This window comes from Adelges cooleyi, unplaced genomic scaffold (assembly GCF_023614345.1).
Source record: "Adelges cooleyi isolate 19-005CV unplaced genomic scaffold, UGA_ACOO_1.1 ACOO_flye_CR_arks_rails_tigmint_CR_PRNA_2, whole genome shotgun sequence".
Taxonomy (NCBI): Eukaryota; Metazoa; Arthropoda; class Insecta; order Hemiptera; family Adelgidae; genus Adelges; species Adelges cooleyi.
The window spans coordinates 8,446,009-8,467,622 of record NW_026095860.1 but is presented as its reverse complement, the minus strand read 5'-3'; the positions used below and the strand labels follow the sequence as shown (position 1 = coordinate 8,467,622).

At 31.1% G+C, this 21,614-nt stretch overlaps 1 protein-coding gene across 1 annotated transcript in view; it reads left to right on the top strand.

The window, feature by feature from the left end:
• Window positions 1-21,614, top strand: part of LOC126833752 (lutropin-choriogonadotropic hormone receptor-like) — an 82,899-nt gene that overhangs the window by 59,497 nt on the left and 1,788 nt on the right. The window contains exons 6-14 of the mRNA XM_050565263.1: window positions 4,519-4,593; window positions 4,891-4,956; window positions 15,631-15,699; window positions 15,994-16,068; window positions 16,261-16,378; window positions 17,632-17,724; window positions 18,784-18,904; window positions 18,992-19,339; window positions 21,060-21,288. Of these exons, the coding sequence (XP_050421220.1) occupies window positions 4,519-4,593; window positions 4,891-4,956; window positions 15,631-15,699; window positions 15,994-16,068; window positions 16,261-16,378; window positions 17,632-17,724; window positions 18,784-18,904; window positions 18,992-19,339; window positions 21,060-21,288 (1,194 nt within the window). The remainder of the gene's footprint in view (window positions 1-4,518; window positions 4,594-4,890; window positions 4,957-15,630; window positions 15,700-15,993; window positions 16,069-16,260; window positions 16,379-17,631; window positions 17,725-18,783; window positions 18,905-18,991; window positions 19,340-21,059; window positions 21,289-21,614) is intronic.

Below are 21,614 nucleotides of genomic sequence, written 5' to 3'. Positions count from 1 at the left end.
GTTGTGCCGAGTTTTAAGAAGTCTCTGCTTGGAACTGATTTATTTTCTATGTCAAAATATATGATTGCAATATACATGATGCTTTAAAATTCTCACTTTGATCTGAATAAGGCAAAACTATAGTTAAAAGAGAAAACACTAATAAAGCTATGCCGACATACCGTTGCTGCAAATCACGCGGATAATTTAAGAACTTTTCCAAAAACTGGGTCTGTTTTGAAATTTTTTGCACAATAACAAAATAAAAAATAAAACAACACACACTACTGACAATTAAAAAAAGTTTAGATGATAAATGAAAACCAAAACTCCTGATTTAAATATGCCATGCCAAATTTACTATATACCGAAGACCAATACAAATAAGAATATTTTACAGCAAATTATTTTTAAAAAAAAATTATGAAAAGCGAGAATTTGAATAACAAGAATAATAAACACGAATAAATAATAATTTTAACAGATAAACAGTTTAACTTAGTAACGATACATTTTATTTAATATAAATCTATTTTTAATATTTATACATTTATATTTTATAAAAAAAAGTATGATGTTGTTTTTGAATGGGTAAGTTAAACGGTTTAAGCCAAACCTTAAGTTCGACCCTACAAACAAAGAAGGTAGTTTCCCAGGGCACATTATCAAGAGGACGAAACGGTTGTATATAAATTATAATTGTAAATCAAAAGAGATGTATATTATAATTTAGGCTGTTAAACCAAATTCGTATCTCTGGATGGTATCTCGTCAATTTATTTAAACATAGGTACAGTACGATTTTAATGTTTGAATAATTTAAAAGTATAAAGAGAAAATACTTCGAATAACAATTTTTATACATTTAGTACATAAATATAATTTACTTGTCTTGTATATAATCCATTTTTTTTTTTTTAGTTTAAATTTAAATGTTTATATAAAAATTATATTTTGTTTTGTTATAATATTCACAAGATAGTATTCGGGAAAAAATGAATTTTCTTAAAATATGCAGTGTAATATATATTATTTCTGTTCAAGAATTCGCCTTATTATTCTATTGCCGCAAAAATAAAACGAAACATGCACCAAACGTTTTAAGAATATAAAGTTAAAGACATTTTAGTAGATATAGAATAACAACATTGACAAAAAATTGTATATAATATTTTTGGAATGTTGTCAAAAATATTTGATGTCAAGACCACCAAACTCACGTTTTGTCAATAACCCTACGTGTAGTTCATATTATTATTATTATTATAAAATTAATTATGAAGCCATCGTTACAGTGACATCGTTATTGTTGTTATTATCATTATTTTAGGTTTTCAGTTTAGCGCTATGGCTGGTTACAATTGTTTAAATTACACAGAAAATTAATTAAATGATATTGTACAAATTAATATATTTTGTCATTGCCCATTAAGAATCGAGTAAATGTCGAAAACAATTTTATTTTATAAAAAAAGGAGAAAAAAATAACTATATTTAAAAAAATATAGTTTGTCTTAAAATCTGATTTAGAAGCTCATTTCTCCAAACTCTAAAATACATATAAGACCATACATGTATGTTTTTTCATGATATCCTCTTCAACATCTATCGAGTATGATTATAGTTCTATACTTGTATAAAGCAAATAAATATTTTAGATACTTACTAAATAAAAATACATAAAGTACACAAAAATTCAGAATCTATTTTCTATGGTAAAATCTTTACTTACGAACTTTAATCCGTTTCTTTAAGTTACACGTAAAGTTATCTAAATTTCACTCCACTCTGGAACACAATCTGCAATTCAATAAATAAATCAGCAGCCACTGATCGTTTGTGTTACACAGTTTACAGCAAAACACATAAACGTGTCACCTTGATGCCGTATACAAAATATGATAATAAAAAACTATTCATTTCCCTTTTTCTTTATGTCGTTGTGCCAAATAAAACAGCATTTGGTGATAGCAGTTTTTTTTATTTTTGGTTATCACATACTTTTGTAACATTTTACGTTATAACTATAATTTATAATACCGAGCACTGTGTTCGCTTATTTTGTCAATAGAGTTTGAGACAATTTTGTTTTTTTATATGAGTTTACCGAACAAATGTTATTAATTTTTTTAATGTATTATGAATTGGTTTCATATACGAAGTGTGTAATTTCATTTTTTTTTTGTTCAAAAAAATGTTTCTTTGTATGCTAATAAAATGTATTTTTAAGCATTCTATGAAGATGGTGGATGGTTTTCATAGTAGGTTACAAATTTTAAATTGTGCCTCCCCTCCTCATAAAGTTGTTTAGAGGTTTCTGATACAGCTGAGTTAGTTTTATCATTAGAAATATATTATACTTACTAGTGTGAGATGGTATCCACGGTATAGTAGTATACTTGATTACACAGAGCATGACTTCCTTGATATTGAAGGTCAGTTCATACTTTGTAAATTCGTTTTTGATAGATTTAGTAGTGATAGTGATTATAATGATAGTGTTAGTAGTGTTTTGATAGTGCTTTAATCACTTAAGATTAACTGTACACAGATTCCAAATTCTCACCTTGCCAACAAATACTAATTAGTACATTTTCAATTCTGTTGTGAATATTCTGCACAAAAAAACTCATGATTTAAACATCCTTGCAAAAAAAAAATTGTTTCCCTAACCCGAAATATCGTGTATAAGTAGAGAATAAGGAAGATGAGAACTCGAGGTCACGAGTAAATATGCAGGCTTTAGAAGCTAGAAAGGGTTATAATATTGGCCTGCCTTATTAAAATATATACTTGTTGGCATAACAGAAAATTTAATTAAAACAACCCTATGTTCTCTGTAAAATAAATTAGTGCTTTTATGCACTGTATAGCTTTTCGATAAATTATTTTAACTTAAAATTCAGGTTTTTAAATTAATTTGAGTGAAATGTTGTATTCAAAGGTAAAAAAAATTATCATTAATTTGCATCTTTTCTTCTAAAAATTAAGAATTGTTTTGTGTATGATGGATTTGTCAAGAGCTGCTACTACACATGAAGTACAATCACAATTATTATAATAATTGCTATGGAAAACCGGTAAACCTCAAGCGCGTGCGCCACGTTACTACTAGTATTAAATTATACAGCAACAGGTTTGTGAGCAATAATTATTTGTAATAATTATTTGAACATGTTTTTTAATAATATTTTAATAGCGTCAAATTAAAGTAACCCAAACTTGTATGACTTTTTTTTAGTTTAACCACCATGATTGCGCCAATAATATAATAATGAAATTATAAAATATATTATCAAGTTGGATCTAAAAATCATCATAAGACCTGATTATACAACTAACTTCGCTTAGGTTTTTAGTGCGAAAAAAACCGAATTATACATTTATTATTTATTATTAAAGAAATAGGATTAAAGAGGTTAAAATTAGGCATATTATAATGTATGAACAGTTAATGTTTAGAACTTTCAAATTTACAATTTATATTTTATTTATTATATGCTTCATTATTGCTCTGTATCCTTAGACTTTCCCACACCTCTTGATAAATTTATTGTTACGTTTCTGGATGTAATGATTTTTCTATAGGACCCAGTCTAGACGTTGTGCTCTTAAACATAAAAATCAAATATAAGTCAGATATAATGGTGATAAATAATTTTGTTATAGTTGTCTGGTACTGCAATAAAATAATTAATTTCATCCTCTTGCTATACCCGACAAATGCCCAAAACACTTCATACATTTTATAACACCGCAAAGAAAAATGTTGGATAAATTTCGTGTTTTAGCCTCCTCGTCTTAATTTAATTGTTGTATAATATATTCACTTCTTATAAGGTGAAATAAATAATGATTTGATATAAATTGCATTTATGTAAAAAATAAATAGGACCAGAATAGTTTTTTATGCTTTAATTAATTGTCGAAGGCTACAATAGTTATAATATTCATTCGCAAAGTTATATAAAAAACATAAGACTAAAAGTGTCTCTATCCAAAAGTGAATCTATCTTTCTACATTATAATATTATTTATTCAAAACTATCAGTCACTACCTTCGCACACACGCCGTTTCTTAATAACTTAAGTCACTGACTTTTTGGAACCTTTTTCCTTTTTTATCCTTTCACACAGTTCTGATCAAAACCTCTTGGATCGATTCGGTACTTTAGTCTATAGCATAGTAGGTGATGTTTTATAAAATTTTACATACCGGTTTCTATTTTAAAATGTCAAATGATATCTATTTGAATAAAGAAAACCTACATTTTCTTAAGGCGTACTTACAACTTTCGAAACAGATATATGAATTACAATCTATATTCCATATTTTATGAAGTTTTTTTGTTTTTTGAATTTTCAATAAACGAGTCAAATAAGCACCGAACAGTGATTACAAGCGTACTTGAAAGAACTTTGGTGGGGGTCTAGTTTTGATATATGACCGATTAACTTATATATATATATCATACGGTGACACCGCTATCATTTTTAATAGACAACATAGTTTGAGCTTCACTTATATCGCTGTTGCAGGAGAATCGTACAATCCGGCCTGGAAGTATGTCCCAGCCTCGGACTGCTGAAGACAAATAATCCTCTCCACATGGTGTGAGTATCGGCAATCGTGCAGTTGTAACAGGTGGCAAGTCCATTGAGTTATAACCTATTATAACCACCAAATACAAAACTGCGGTGGCGATGGACATCAGGTGGCAAAACGATTTCAACTTGAAATGATTTATCGCACCTTGTCACCGCCGCCGCTGCTGTGTTACTATCGGGACATTTATCCCCGGCCCTTTAAAATTTCCCACATATTATACACGTCTAATACGAAAAACAATGGGTTTACCATCAACTAGAAAATTCTTCAGGTGTGATAAATAACACATTGGGCTTTTGCAGGGATCTCGAGAACAATCACATACAACGGGTGACTCGAGGACAAATGCCGGTCAGCGCCGAAATCCTGTAAGTATAATATATACAATGTTTTATCAACTTTTTTTCACTTAAACACATAGCTACTCGGATGCACCAAACGCCCCATTAAAGCTATGTTGGCCGTCTTGATTTTTTATTAAGTAATTTTGTCCTAACATTAATATATGGTTATCGGATTTTAGGACAAAGATGTGGCGCATTGTTTTTCAAGTTTGAAGCGCGATATATAGGTATAGTATCGACTAGGTCGAATATAGTTACTCAACATCGACAATTAACATTGATTAAAGTCAAAACGTTAATTTATGACTCGGCGGTTACCATTGAGTTTTCCGCGACCGTTATAAAAAGAAACAAAAGTAATTGTTTTTAAATTACGTTTTTAACGACAGGAATGATTTGAAAATAATTGAGTTTGTATAACATTTAAAAGTACTGAAAAGAAATGAGATAATAATTGTTGAGAAAAATACTCAAATACTTCCACTCGTGAACCAACTCAAAAATAAAAAATATATATACTTAATAATTTTGTTTCACTGGCGTTGTCGGAATTAGAAAGTGGTAATCGCATTGTTCAGTTTTAAATTGAAATACAACAAATAAAGTTATGTACTTAATAAATGGTCGACGAATCAAAAATATCAGATATAGTTTCCTGTAAAATAGTGTACAAAAACCTAGCCTGATAAATAACCCTTACGATAACATTGCGGTTTTATACCTTGTAGCATGATACTAGCGACCTTAAAAACCATTTAATCTACTATAATAATTGTACTTCAAAAGCGATAGACTAATTTGTAGCAGCTACATTTTATAGTCACTATAATATAATCGTCGCCTTCTTTTGGATTTGCATATGCCGTCGTCGGCTTTGCTTCGACCGAAGTTGAGTGAGATACTCATCGCTTTTTATTGGTTTATTACGACTTGCAGTGTGCAAATACTCGTTGAGATATGCATAGGCTAATTGATGTTATCCGCAAAGGGCAAATGGCCAGGGCACAGGGCATGTTAATTTTTAACGGCTCGAATGCTGAAGTACGTACAGTATAAAAAGTTGAATAATTAAATAAAATGAAACGACTTTTCTACGACATACTTAACCATTACGATGTGCGATTACTTGGACGAGAAATACTTAAGAGCTTATGAGTGCCTTAAAAATAGTATTGGTAAATCTGCGAAAAATCACGGTTTGGTTTATTATATGTACCATTTTTAAGCGCTGTTAAAAAACAATGCAAGCAAACTTTATTTTAAGTGGTAAACGCGAGCTGTTGCGTTTTTATATATTAGTTATTAAAATAAAATGTGAATAACATTATAGACCTTTAATAGTTTAATACAAGAAAAAAAGCAAAGCATATTATATGGAAATGTAAATAGTAAATCAAATCCCGAAATACAAGTTTGTTTTATGTATTTATTCGATTTTACATATTAAATAATATAGGAGTACACTTTTTCTATATAGTAATCAAATGTCGATTTAACAGCGTCATTCATGTAAAATATGTCACAGTAAGTACACACTTTATAAAAAGAAACGAAGGTTTTGAAAACAACTCAAATCGTACTTGAAGCGTGTTTCCTGTTAGTGAATCTAAAAAATAATAAGTCATTATCGATATAGGTCAAACAAAGTTTTGTAAACAATAATGATTTTCAAGAAAACTTCAAATCTACATATTTCCTTAACAAATACAAAAATATATTTTTAAAACGATTTTATAGCAATAGGTAATTTGTATTCTTGTTCTTCACATTATCCTGAGCAAATGGTGTAGTTCGGCCAATACCTTTTTGTATACACAAATCTCTGCCCATAAGCATTTTTTATTCGTGCCACACATCTCTAAGTATTTATTTATTTACTAATTATGTATACAATACAATGATCTCTATAATAAACTAGAAACATTAATATAAGCAGTTATGGTGCAATGGGTTTGCAAACCTGATGGTCCGAGTGACGTGAGTAGGTGTTTTTTTCGTTTTTGTTATTTATTTGACTCTGTCATATCAAAACTCAGAGATCTGATGAGAAGTTGGGTTTCGGAACTAATGTTAATATTATTAGAAAAAACATTTAAAACGCATTAGCCGCCGGGCAATTAAATTGAAATACAAAACAAGAGACCTAAAATATCGTTTTATATTTACTCGGTAACGCATATAGTGTGCACATATATTTTAATCATAGAAATTAATTTTTATATTTGTTCTGCTTGACTATGTCATCTGTAGAGAGCGATATTTGCTTCATGCGTATTAGGTCGACGTTGTACTTTATAGTACAAAATTTCCAAACGGAAATCGTTTAAGTAACTACTGGCCTATGAAATGTTGAATTCACTGTACGAGTATAATGCGTGGCTTTATACAAATAAAAACAACTCGAAATAAATTATTGTACTTACGCTTACTGTCATCAAAGTCTTGTCCATATATTATACATAGAATTCGTCACTCTTTATTTGGATAGCCGAAAGTTTTCCATGACGATTTCCAGTTTAAAATGTTGCTATTACTCAGACAAATACAAAATGTTTTTTATACAAATAAAAAGTCAAAACGCGTTTTGTATATTAATCATACATCTGATGTACTCGTATATATATATTAAAATATTCGAATGAAAAATTATCCCATGGGTCAGACTAGCCAATTTTGGTAGTATCGTCCTGCAAGTAATAAAATACGGAGTTGGTGAATTTTATATTATTAAAACTAACTAAGCAACGCATTTATTCATATCTTTTGTTATACGACAGAAATAAAACTACAACTGTATACTTGCCGAATAACAATAAAATCTAAAATAATAACAATTTATTTAATTCTTCGGCATACGGGACACTCATATAGCTTCAACGTAAGCCCACAGATAAAGCTCTATTATTATAGCTTATAAGCCAAACGCATACAGGTAAATTAGGTAGTTTCATTAAAATATAAAATGAGGGATTTTTTTTTAGAATCATTTAAAGTTAAAGTTTGTTAACCACGAAACTGCGGTTAGGTTTTATACTTGTACCAATATAGTATACGAAAATTTAAGTTTATATTGATAAATCGCTTAAAATATTGAATTAAGTGAAATTTAAGTTAGAGGTTATTGTTGGGCAGTGCGTTTTGTATGGCCAGTTAACATTTTTTATAGGAACTGCATTAAAAAAAATATATATATCTTAATTAAAACAGGTGACAAAAAATCATGTTTTTTATTAGACTTACAAAGTGATAACAATTGTTTAAGCTAGAACATCCCCTAATCTGCCGAACCTGGATAGCTGGATAACTCGTCTATAAATATAGAACAAGGGTGGAGAGTTAGCGATGAATGTAAGGGTGAGGGATGAAGAAACCCGGCCCAGCGTGTAAAGGTGAACGGTGAAAAGGAGTAAAAGGAAGGGACTAGTAGAAAATACGACCTGAAGGGTTGTAGCGTTGTAAAGAATATTTGATGATATTCAGTGACTAAAATGTTTCTTTGTGACAAGTGCAACAAAGTATTTGTTTTCAAACACGATTTGACGCGACACCAAAAAACCCTTACTTATGTTCATGTCCACTTACGGAAAAATTCGGCGGTCTATAGAAAGAATGTAAACCAGATAAGAGGATGTCAGGTATTTTTTAATAACAATTGTATTACTAACAGGCTAAAAGCCCAAGAGTTAGCAAACAATATAATTAACAAAACTAGTTTAGATTCAGAAAACAATAGTTATATAAACTTTTCCGTGGACACTTTTCAGAAATTGTTATATTAAGTTTTTATTTTTGTTATAGCGTTCATATTATTTTTGGCAATTCTGATTAATGCAGCTCATGCCAATTCTATTTGTCAACTTAATATTATGTGTTAAGTTTTAACCTGTCATAGTTTAAGAAGGGCTATACTCGAATTTTTTCTGACATTGGTTCCCAGAAAATTCTGATCAGAACTACTAATTATTTAGTTTTTCTGTTTCTTGGTGTTAATCGCTGGTCGTTTACTTGCATTTTTTTTTCTTGTAAAATCCAACTAACATACGGAAAAGGAAACGGCTGTTATCATAATTAGTTAGTAATTACCAAAATTAATATATTTAAATGTGTACATTTTATGTATATAAATTATTGGAATCTATCTAGGAAAACAAAACAAAATATAAGTAAGGCTTTTTAATCGCACTAAATAGAAGTTGTTAATTGACACCGTTTCAAATTTTGTGTAACTTCTTTGCACTTATCTGCAAAGATATATTTAGATGTCAAGACAAAAAATAATTAAAATTGGGAGAAGGTTATAATAATATGACATAAGATAGTATGTTTTAGAATATTTGGTATATTTAACTTTTCTTTCTAGGTTCTTAGTTCCAGTACTCACAAATGATACTTCTTTTAGACATAACTATTTATTAAGTCCTCGCCTTGTTTAACATTTTAGGTCATGCATTCGATAACGATTATTCTATCAAATGAGAATAATGTAACTATAAGAATCTATCATGCATGCACGCTATATTAATTTGTTAGGTACCATAGAAGAGTACACAGTATTTATAATAATTTATATATTTTACATTTATATTATTTAAGTAACTGGCTATCCAGTTATATTTGTAACAATATTTTGAACTAAGCCAAAATGATCAGAATCACTGCTACGTATACTTGTTTTTTGAGCAAGACCAATCGAGTTTGAACCGAAAGCACTTTAAATGGTAAATTTACTACCACTTGTCTCTTCCATTGATGTGACGGTCGACTTAACAGTCGTATAAAGGTCATCACCAGACTGTTTTATTATCATCTGTAAAATTGGTTGACAATAATAATTAATATAAAGCATTCCGTTTTATTTATCAGCAAATTGTTTTATGTTTACGAATTTCATATATAGTTTAATATCCAATAGGAAAATATCCGGATATTATTAATATATATATATATGGACAGTTATTATTAAAAGACTCTGGTTAGAATTAATAATTGATCACGTTGAAACTGAGTTAACAGGTACTCTATGATGGTTTTCATAATTTTTCAATCTCACTGAACTACCATCTAGACTCTAGGTACATTTTCGTTTGAAGACGTTCCCTGGAATCATAATATATTGTGGAAATGCTGGCAAAAGGTTAGCCGACTGGTGCCCAGTAGATGGAGGTCGGTAGTTGTTATCAAGGTATTTATATGTAAGACGAGCGTCTTGAGGCGACTGCAACAACTAGATGGTGCGAGCTTTGCCATATGTTGCCATAGTTTGTTATTTATCAATACAATCTATTACTTTTATATGGATTTTTTTTTTGTTTGTCGATATTTTGAGAAATAAATGTTACAAATATTCAATGCGAAGTCAACTTACTTTCAGCGGGGACTTCGGCTTCGCGATAGGCTTTTGCGGGGACTGTAGCTGCACCTTTGCTACTGTTTTCGGCTTGTGGGCCTTTAAGTATGACCTACCCGGTTGAACGCGGTTGCCGCCATTTGTGGACGACTTAGTGGGTCGTTTCACGTTTGGGACATTTCGCTTGTTATCAACCGCCGACTGTCTTGGCTGGATCAAACGTCGACGGATCGGGTAATCGTCATCCGGAAATATCGGTGTATGAGCGATACGACGTTTCCGGTTGTAGGACGTGGACGGCTTGGACATGTCGGATTCTGAAACACCATTGGGTCTCGGCAGTATCTACAATAATAAGCCGAATAAATGTTTGTAAAAAAGATATAGAACAATGCTTATTTTAATGTATTTGTAGTAAATACAATGGCTAATTTTTAATTCGTATTTTTTTTGCTTTTAACCAAACTGATCCTTTAAAGAACGGATTTAAAAAAGCTTATATTTTAACTAGAAAAGTATAATTTATTATGTAAAGTGTTTAATTGTATAATTTAATGAAAAAATACATATGTATGTATGTATTTTGTGTCAGATGGAATAGAAAATAGAATATATCGGATGCCACTAATGTTATGTCATTAAACACATAACCAATGTTAATAGGTATAGTACTGAACTCACGGATGGTACTTTTGAATTGAGCGGTCGGTTCAATTTAACGATACCTGCAAATTGACCCATTTCGAATTATTTAAGCATATACTAAGATAAACGTATTGTTCAATGTATATTACTTATGCTATATTTGTCATTCAAAGACATTGTTCTTGCAGATGATTACAAAAATATCGGCGAATCTTGTTTAGCTGATAAATATAATGAAGCAAAAATAATTTGCAACAGCGTATGCTTTGAGTCAAACAATATGTCAAAATTATAAAAAAAGACCGTATGTATAACTGTAGAGTAAACTTTTATGAAAAATATAATGGTTAACGACAGTTGATTATAAAACATAGACACTTGTATATATTTATAAATCATTACTTTAATTTGGCCAATTATTAAAAATAATAGCGTACTACATTTAGTTGTAGGTACACTATTATTGGATAATTAATAGGAAATTCATATTTTGCGCGTTACGTTTTGATTTTTACGATGAACTATAGGTATTATACTTAGTAAATGATTATATAAATATAATGCAGTCGGATAGGAAAAACGAGACGTTAGACGTTTTTTTATAGACTACAGTAATACTAAGACAATTAGGGGGCTCCTCAAACAAACAATTTGTGTGATAAAGCCATTATAGTTTGTAAGACTATAGTTTATAAATCTGTATTTTTAGATTATTTTTTAAATGAAAATCAATAAATTAGTTTATGCGCTACGCTGTCCATATAGTGCTCGGTATATGCTTACCGATAAAATCAAACCAGTTAAAAGTGAAAAATAAAAAAAATAAAAATAAATACTACAAGTATATAAATCAAAAATCTATTAACTTTTGTTGAAAATGCATACATATCATATGCGATTACTAATTTACATAAATTGATATGATCGAAGCTTCACTTCGGTTATTTGATTTATTTCTGTTTTTAATTTATAGCTTACTTGAAATAATTAATAAACATTATTCCAGCTTCGATGTAAATATCGGAAGCTGAAAAAAAGTTTTGGAAATAAAACGTGGCTTAACAAATTAAAACATTAATTAATAATTGATTGATTTCAACATTTAACGTTAAGCTGACCTAATTGGTCCACTTCAGTATCGTATTTCAGAAATGTTTGGCGCTGAGCAAGTGAGAGGTGAGATGTAACTTACGACCTTCTTTAAAACAATCCATTTCCATGTAGAAAATATTATACTGCCATTCGGGAAGCTATATTTTAACTAAGGTCTAAGACATAAATGAAATTTTTTGTCAAAATATTTACCTGTATTAACAGTGCCCGAATTGACATTACAGATGTATAAAGTAGGATTTTTATTAGGTTTTCAACGACGGTGGGAATTTATGGTGATGTCGCGTTATAAGTTCATTCCAACTCTACCTTAGATTTCCACTACAAACGCATTTTTTATACACATTCATTATTCATGTTCAGTTACTCGGCGCAAAACCAATAATCACCCTCGACGTGCGCCAAAAAACAAAACGTTGCCAGAAATATTTCCTTTGATCATACAGAGTTCAACTGCAAGCAAAACCGAGAAAGTCCTAAATAAAATATTTTTGTTTGAACCTGCATTGCATTCGAATCAACGTAACTGACTTTGATTGCAGTTATTATGTAGTTGAATTGCGAAGAAGGGTGAAGGAGAGAATAAAATATAGTTATGCGAAAGGAACCATCGCAGCATGTGTGATGTATTTATTTGTGCGATTTTTGACGAAACGTTAGTAATATAGTAGTCTACAGTGAAACATTAAACACTCAATGTGAGAAGAAAACGGGATTGTTAAGTACTTCACAGATCTAAATTAGAGATATGTATGTATTTTATACAGTAAATGAAAGATGATAATTTAAACTTTAAGAGTTGTCGATAGGAGAAAAAATATTAGGTACTAGATATTGACATGGATATAGAAACGTGCTTTGAAAGAAGATAGAAAAATCAAGTCAGATCAATTAAATCCTGCACAGTGGAGTCGAGGCATAGTGATGAGAACGGAGTATATTGTAGTAGGAAAGATTACATATCTACAGTAACTATTTTACAACTAAGATTTTGTACTTTGAAAGTATATAAGCAAATAGTATTAAATTTGAATCACGTTTTCATATTAGTTTATTAAAATTGTTGTAATTAATGAAAAAACGTCTTTGTAAAACAACAATTATTTACAGCAATAAATTATTATAAACTGGGTCTTTAAAATCTAAACTTGACAATATTCGTAAATCGTAGTCGTTTCAATAATAAACGGTATTTCCTTAGTTTATATAATTTATACATTTTTAAGAGCAACGCGATTGGACTATCGATAACCGTACATTATTTATTGGTTAACAGTTGCTTTAAATTTATTCTGCACGCAAAGTGTATTGTACAAATATAACACATTATACACGGATGGTAATTAAAAGTAGTGGATGGGCGTGTGGCAGGGGGGTTGAATACAATTAAATATCTACTCTGCTATAATGTATAATAACGGGTCACGAAAAATTGAAATTAATATTTAAAAAATAGACGAAATATGTTAATCGTAGTGTATGATTTTTCGGGTGTTCACGTAGATATTTCTTCAAGTTTTGAGATGATTTATTAAAAAAAAATTCACCTTTTGTGTTTTTTTAAAACTCACCATAAATCTTCGGGTTTAATTTATATGTATTTTACAGGTTAGCGTCCGCCTAATAATATTAGGCCTAATGGAAAGTATATGAAAAAAAAACAAAAAACTATCAAAGCTTCGAAAACACATAGTAGATGTAATTTATAGGATCTAGAACCAATAATATTTTAGAGTAACATAAGAACTTTCGCAGTATTGAGTTTGTAAGAGCGCTTTATTATAAGCGCGCACGTGTAAACTTACAGTATAATATTTTAGATAAATTACATATTTAGGTAAAGTAAATCACATCGTTTGTTTTTTAAATAAATCAAATTTATTACTTTAAGAGGTTTTAAATTATAAACTGGCACGCCATGTACACGTACTGTAAAGCTGTTTGTAGATTATTCAAAATATTAACTTTCCATAAATTTGCTTTAAAGCGATTTTAATCAGTGATCGCCTTGACTCCACTGTAATGACGTTTGACTACCGAGTACCTCCCAGGAAGTATTTCTATCATTCTATTTTAATTTAAAATGTTTAACCAGGCACCCAAATAAACACGAAAAATCATAGTTTTCAATTTGTAATTTAAGCTAATTTTATTTGAAAGCACCAGCGCCAAGTATAGCGACAAAAAAATTTTAAAATAATCACCAACTAATTTAATGAACTAAATGATGAACCTACGAGTTGAAATATATGATTGGGGAGCAATAAAAGTGCCAGTTCGGGAATTGTCCATTAGCAAGAACTGCTAAGTTGTTAAATCGATTAGCCAAACATGTTATGTTTCGTGCAAACGCATTGGACGTATTAGGGTATTAATATGTGTCGCGTAACAACGCCATGCCGATGTTAATTTTTATGTTAATTACTTGTCATGTGAAGACATCACGTCTGACTTTCAAAGACAGTGAACTTGAACGTCGTTTATTTTCGTCACTTGACATTGCAAAATGTATATAAGAGATATACCGAAGTCGCATGTCATGTCGTACAGGATATCTGATTAAATTCGTTTAAGTTCTATTGGGATGTAAAAGTCAAAGTTGTCCAAACTCTTATATGTGTAGTGCGCGCCCAGAAACTTTTAAAGGATCATCTTAAGTTTTATCATAGCCTTCGAATATAGTTGACGTTTTAGTTTATTATTTATTTTTCAAAAAAAACCCTTATTCTACAATATTCAATTAGCCTCCGTATTATTATTTAGTAAAAATGAGAAAATATTGTGGCAATAGAATAGTATTTTTATATAGCTTCAAACGAACGGGCTTTGGAAATCTTTCCTTAGAAATGTGTATGAGTCAAAGGTACATAAATCGTCTGATGTGGAATAAACGAATCGTATTACCACAAATATAAGGTACTTTATCGTCGAGAGAGAATTTTTTTTAGGTATGTTTTATTCTAGAGGATAAACTGAGACGGCTGCTTCTCTCAAACTAAAACGACACATATTATCGTTAACCTAACCACGTGCTATCCGGTTAAAATGACATTTCCCTCGGGTATTTCTTATTGCACGTATCCATTAGAATGGATATTATTATTTTTTCATTGTAATCGATATAAGTAAAAATGCATGCCATTCGTGCGTTTTCTGTTGATCAAATGGGACGTTTTATTGAAACTGTAGTAAAGATGGCAGGTTGAATTTCAACACAATAATAGTAAGTTCCAATTTTCCAAAGATTTTATTAAACGCTTTTAAACTTTTTACATACAACTCAGCATTCATTTTTGAATCTTCCGAGTTCATTCGGGTCAGGATACCAAACAAATGTAAATTGAGCGTTCAACGATTGTTTAGATGATTATAGTGGCAATTTAAATAATAAATGAATAGGCCATAACCTATGTTGTTTGAATAATTGTATTAATGTGATAATGGGCCACTGAAACTGGTGTACTGCTCATATATTTCACGTTAAATTAAATAAAAATCTAATATATTTCATGTTATATGTATATTGTAATAAAACACAAAATCAATTTGGCTAATGGTATGTTTTAACTAAACGATATTTTATCTGTTTGCAGCCTGTTGAATTACAATTCCATCACCGAAGTCGGACCGTCGTCGTTTCACGACACTCAAATTGCCAAAATGCAAGTATCTATTAGATTGTTATTGGGTCCCGACCCAGAGAGGGTGTGTTAGTTATAAGTCCCGTGTATGTACTATTTATTGTGTGTGATTAATCCAATAAAATATGGTATCGGAAAACCGGGGGAAAGTAACGCCTTATCAGGCTGGTTCCCCCCGGCATTCTCTGGATGAAAAAAAGTATCTATTAGCTATTTTGAATTCTGAGTTTTTTTGATACTTGTGACATCATCATTATCATCGTCACGGGACCTGAGTTAATATGTTTACTAATAAGTAATATATAACGTTTCTAGAAGTCTGAGAGGCAATCGCAGGCTACAAAAGCTGGACGTCGACGCGTTCGTGGGCATCAAAAGTCTCCGCACTTTGTGAGTATCGAAAAAGCTTATCAGTGCGCAAGAAGTTTTAATTGTACAATCGGGTCGTGCCCGAAATACTTTCAAATGTCGTTTTCTGCGCGCTTAACGAGTTTGACACCGTGATATTATTACAAAACTTCTTGCCGAGAAGCTTCTTTTGACTAATATTACTTATCCCAACAATGTTTTCTCCGTCTGCAGGGACTTATCCGAAACGTCGATCCGACACCTGCCCACAAGCGGCCTGGAAGAGTTGGACATATTGAAAATCGAACACACGCACACCTTGAAAGTTTTCCCGTCAATTTACAACTTTAAGGTAACAATGGCGATTTGTAAACGCAATAAAAACTTGTGCTTTCGATGTCAAATATTTTCAAACCCCGGCACATTATGGCATTGTACGAAATCAATAATAATAAAGCTAATATTCGCCATTTAGTTATCATTGATCCAAGAATATCTAGTATCTGGTCCCAAATTTGTCAGGCCCATAGTCAAAATTATTACCTTATATGCTAATACACTTTAAGGTTTATACATGTTTTAAAAGTTTTAATTTGTTTCAATAAATATCTACAATAAAAATTATTTAGTCCTATCACAATGGTCACGATACGAAGAATAATGTAAAAATACATTAAAAATCCGACTACATTGCTGATACAGACTTCACGTTATGACATTCAACACGGATAAACTATAACACTGACGAGCAAGGCTATTATTTACGGAATATATATCACAGTGCCCATATTCCACTAATTTTTTAATAATAATCGTTAACAAATCAAATTTTCCATGTTATTACGTCTAATGTTTTTTTCTGTTACATACAACTAAAAAAATAATACTTTGTCAAAAGAACCTATCGATATACGATTCTATGAAGCTCTAATTGGAAATTAAGAGTCTAGTCTCAATTTTATGCCCTGTCACCAACAATTGAACTAGTTGCATCCAGTAGGTGGTACAAACTAGTTCATAACCTTCATTTGTGTCGTCATTGCAATTTAAACGTGATATTAGCTCGTTAATACTGTTACACAAGTTTACTAATACATTTTTTTATTTTTAAAAATGAATTTCATGCAATAACGGCTAGTCGTTAATTGAGTGATTTTCACACTTTAAATGAACGGGTTAATTAAAGTATTTTATCAAAGTCAATTCTACACAAGAAATGCCACAGCAATCGCTTATCGGACTTCTCCAATTACACAGCTGTTGAACGTTTTAACACTGTTTTATTAGGTCTGACTTAAGTAATACAAATCTTAATATCATATTATTATTGTTCGAATCAAAACACTATGAAAACTGTTCTATGTTGCTAAAGCGTACCACAACAACATGACTATACATGTTACTGACAACTCTAAAATAGCTTTACAGATTAATAATCCGTTATTAAATGGAATGAAGAGGATATTTTTGGCTCAATGATAATCACAAGAATAAAACTATAGGTATTTTTTAAAGAAATGTGTGTATTATATTTATTTTGTAATTTTGTATGTGTTTCAAGTTATATAAATATAAATGTACATTTTGTTTTTGAATAATGTTTAGAACATCCAAGAAGCATGGCTGACGTATCCGTATCATTGCTGTGCTTTTCATTTTCCACAAACACACAACCCCAAAGAATATGCGGATCACGAGGCGAGTAACTATTCTGTGTTCTTATTTGACTTTTCCGGTTTTATTTTTAATAGCTTCGATTCGGAGCTGAAAATGTATTATACAATGATGTGTTTTTGGGTTTCTATTTCTTTTCAATTTTTTTTTTGTCTAGTCATCCGATACATCCTAATTCGCTGAACTTATTTATTCGTGTAGCTAGTCTATATATCAAAAATCGTACTTTATTTGACCAAAAATTAAAAAATATCACCCCTTCCCGTATAAATCTAAAAAAGCACTCGAAAATATTACTAATTTTTCATCTTAAAATTACGGCGTGATATAACTTTTTTTAAATAGTTTAATTACTTCCAAACTGGCGTGAGATGATTTTTAGGTATAGTACTACCGATATACAGTGCAACCCTAAGAATATATCATTAACCTCTTCCCCCAGAAAGGTGGAATTTTCCATTTATTTTGCTTATTTAGATGTAGTTTAAGGATTCAAGGTCTGTAAATTAGACTAAAGGTTTACATAGTCAAGATATATGATCAAACCTTTAAATAAAAGGGACAATCACACTCGAGCAAATGATAAACCATAAAAAAAAAATGAAACTAATAATATGTAATATAATATAATTCTATCTATTTTTTATTTATATATTTAATATTTCTATATAAGACCTCTTCGAAAGTATAATAGGTTTTGTTCTTGCTATGTCCCAATCCCACTGTGCTGGTTTTTAACATTTGTATATGTACAACAGAAAACACGCCATAACATAAATAATATTACATAATCTTTAGTTAGATACCTTAGTTAAATCTTACCTTTTCGTGTTAGCCACACTCCACTCACGTAATAATTACCTTCTTCTACGGGAATTTCGGCGGGACCAATTTTATATAGGGTTTATTCGTTCGCGTCTTATTATGATATACTGACATTTCGTTGTACTCTTATACTATCCTAACAGAGATAGAGCTGGCTTGAGAGCTCTTACATTTTACAAATAATTGATAGGCACCTATACAGTCCTTTACAGTCATTATATATTATTATTTTTGTTCTGATATTTGCTTTGACAATAGATGTTTGTGCAAAAAATGAGTCTTCAATGCAGGACTATGACTTCGGAAATGTCACAGGTCATTTCCAACTCATCGACCACAGACAATTTTTTTTCGGAGGAAGAAACATTTCACGCCAATGGCAAGTAGTATATTGATTCCGTAAAGCTGCCGTAGAAGTTGTTAGTTTAAAATATGAATTGTTTGTTTTGTTTATTACTGTCTTTAGGAGTGACAGTAGGTACTCAGTTCGTAGCCGTTTGCGGTAACATTTCCAAAAACTACCAGGCGGTAAAATGCTACCCCGAGCCGGACGCGTTCAACCCTTGCGAAGACCTAATGGGCAACTGGACCCTTCGAGTGGCCGTTTGGATAGTAGCAGTTGCCGCACTGTTGGGCAACATGGCCGTGCTGTTCGTGTTGCTCAGCAGTCGGTTCAGACTGACCGTACCCAAGTTTCTTATGTGCAACTTAGCCATCGCCGACTTTTGCATGGGCCTCTATCTGTTGCTCATAGCCGTCATGGATGCCCGATCGATTGGACACTACTTCAATCACGCCATTTTCTGGCAGAGGGGTAAGCGTTTGTCCCATACTATTTACGCATAGTGTTCCCCGTCTCGGCATGACGTTAGAAAAATGGCTTAGGCTTAAAGCAATCTAGTTAAAAAGTAATAACTAACCGAAAAACGCGAACAAGGTTCGATACCTTCACTTTGGACACCTTTTCCGATGAGATGACGCGATGATATATTACTATTGTCAAATAATAGTAATATTACTTCAAGTGTAAGACAGGCTATAAGGATAAATATAATTTTCAATTTTGTACATCAATCACCCGTCAGTAAGAAATATAAACAGCGTACGGGTGCGTACATCGTTTAAAAGTTATCTATTAAAAGCTCACGAGTCAGGAGCAAAATCAATCCAAGCGTATGAGTTTACACTAGATCGCTTATATTGGACGGAGTCTTTGAAAATGTCGTAAAGCTCATAATATGGTATAAATATAGACTTAACGGCTAACTTAATGAAATAACCCATTTTTTTAAATGTTACTCGTAGTCGCGCATACACACAGGTTATCTTGAAACTGTTTAGTCATGATCGGATATTTTTGTTTTTAATCCGATCCGTCGGTCCGCCACTCAAAGCCGTTGTATAAAATGTACGGTCTTTTTGTGTATATTTGTTCGTGTTATTGTATTTTGTATCGCTCATATTCGTTACCATAGGTCGGTTGTGCATTTCCGCAAACACCCTCTCCCCCTTTATATAATATAGCATAAGAGAGTTATTAGATTATGTTTAACGTCCACGATACACAATAACAGTTTCCTCGTATTAACTTATATATATTTTACGTGATGTGTTAAATATTATAACGGTTATAAGTCTGAAATGACAAATAAAACGCTAACTATGCAAAGTTTTCACTATGTGATTTATTATATGACGCGAGCTCTAAAAAAATAGTTTTAAGTCAACATTTAGAGTTCACATAAAGTTCATTCCTCATCCCTACCTTTTATTATGAATATACATTAAAAATATACTAGAGGTTTGCTACCACAAACGAGACATTTTGTAATATACCTAATTGTTAGCACCTTGCCGTTGACCTACACGATCAAAGAGTGTATTATTTGGCAGACATTAAAATTCAATCATACAAAATCAATTCTTATTATTTAATGAGCGCTGCGGTTGAATTACCAACATGTCCACTAGTAGGTTAGATTAGGATTTTTTTCATTTACTATTTTGTACTCGTTTAACAAGATGAACAGCTGTCTGCTTTTGAGCAACGTTTAAATGTTTACTACAACAACGTATTATAATGAACGTCGGTACTTGTGTGCCCATAAAACAATATGCGTTATAAACTTAATACTATACTATGGCTGTTACTTTTTCATACAGTGCCAATATAATGAAATTATTTAAAAATAACCAGGTAATATAAAAAATACTGTTATCAAATACTATTCTACTGGGAAAAACTTTATTATTGTCATACGCGTTAGTTATGTAAACTCCTGTGCATTGTACACCATAAAATATTCACATAAAGTCCTGTTGAATAAAATAGCGGATATTATGCAGAAAAATAATAAATGAAGCCTGTGCCTACCGCAAAAATTTCTAATTAAAACAACCAGTTCCGTTTTCTTAAAAAAATAAATAATTAAGAGCTTCAAAAATAAAATTATAAATCCTTTTTTTTAGATTAAATTTTAAACAAGTTCTTAATGATTTTAATTTTAACAATATTTCATATTATATTCCTGCAGGTGTTGGTTGCCAAGTGGCTGGATTCCTGACAGTATTCTCTTGCATGTTGTCCGTGTTTACTCTGACCATTATCACGGGAGAACGTTGGTACACCATCACATACGCTATTCACCTAAACCGACGACTCAAATTGGGTGCTTCAGTAAACATAATGGCTGTTGGTTGGCTGTTCTCAATTTTAATGGGTGCCCTGCCACTGTTGGGCACTAGCGGTTACTCGAAAACCAGGTGAGTTGCAGCAAAACGAAATAATGGAAAACATCGTTTCTTGGTATTCGATCAGTTTTCTTTAGCTAGTTTCGATAATTTGATAAATCTCTTTTTGAATATTAATGGCTGCCAGAGTAAAAGCAATATTCGAGAAGATTTATTTTAATGGGTATTCGATCATTGCAACGCATTTCCGGATAAATTAATACCACCGTTCAATTACCGTTCTTGCATTAGTTTACCTATAAAAAACGCCAAAAATTATCATAGGCTTTATAATCGAATGTTTTCAATTCTGTTTAATAAAAAAAAGAAGGATTCAAAGCTACAGGGCGCATCAATTA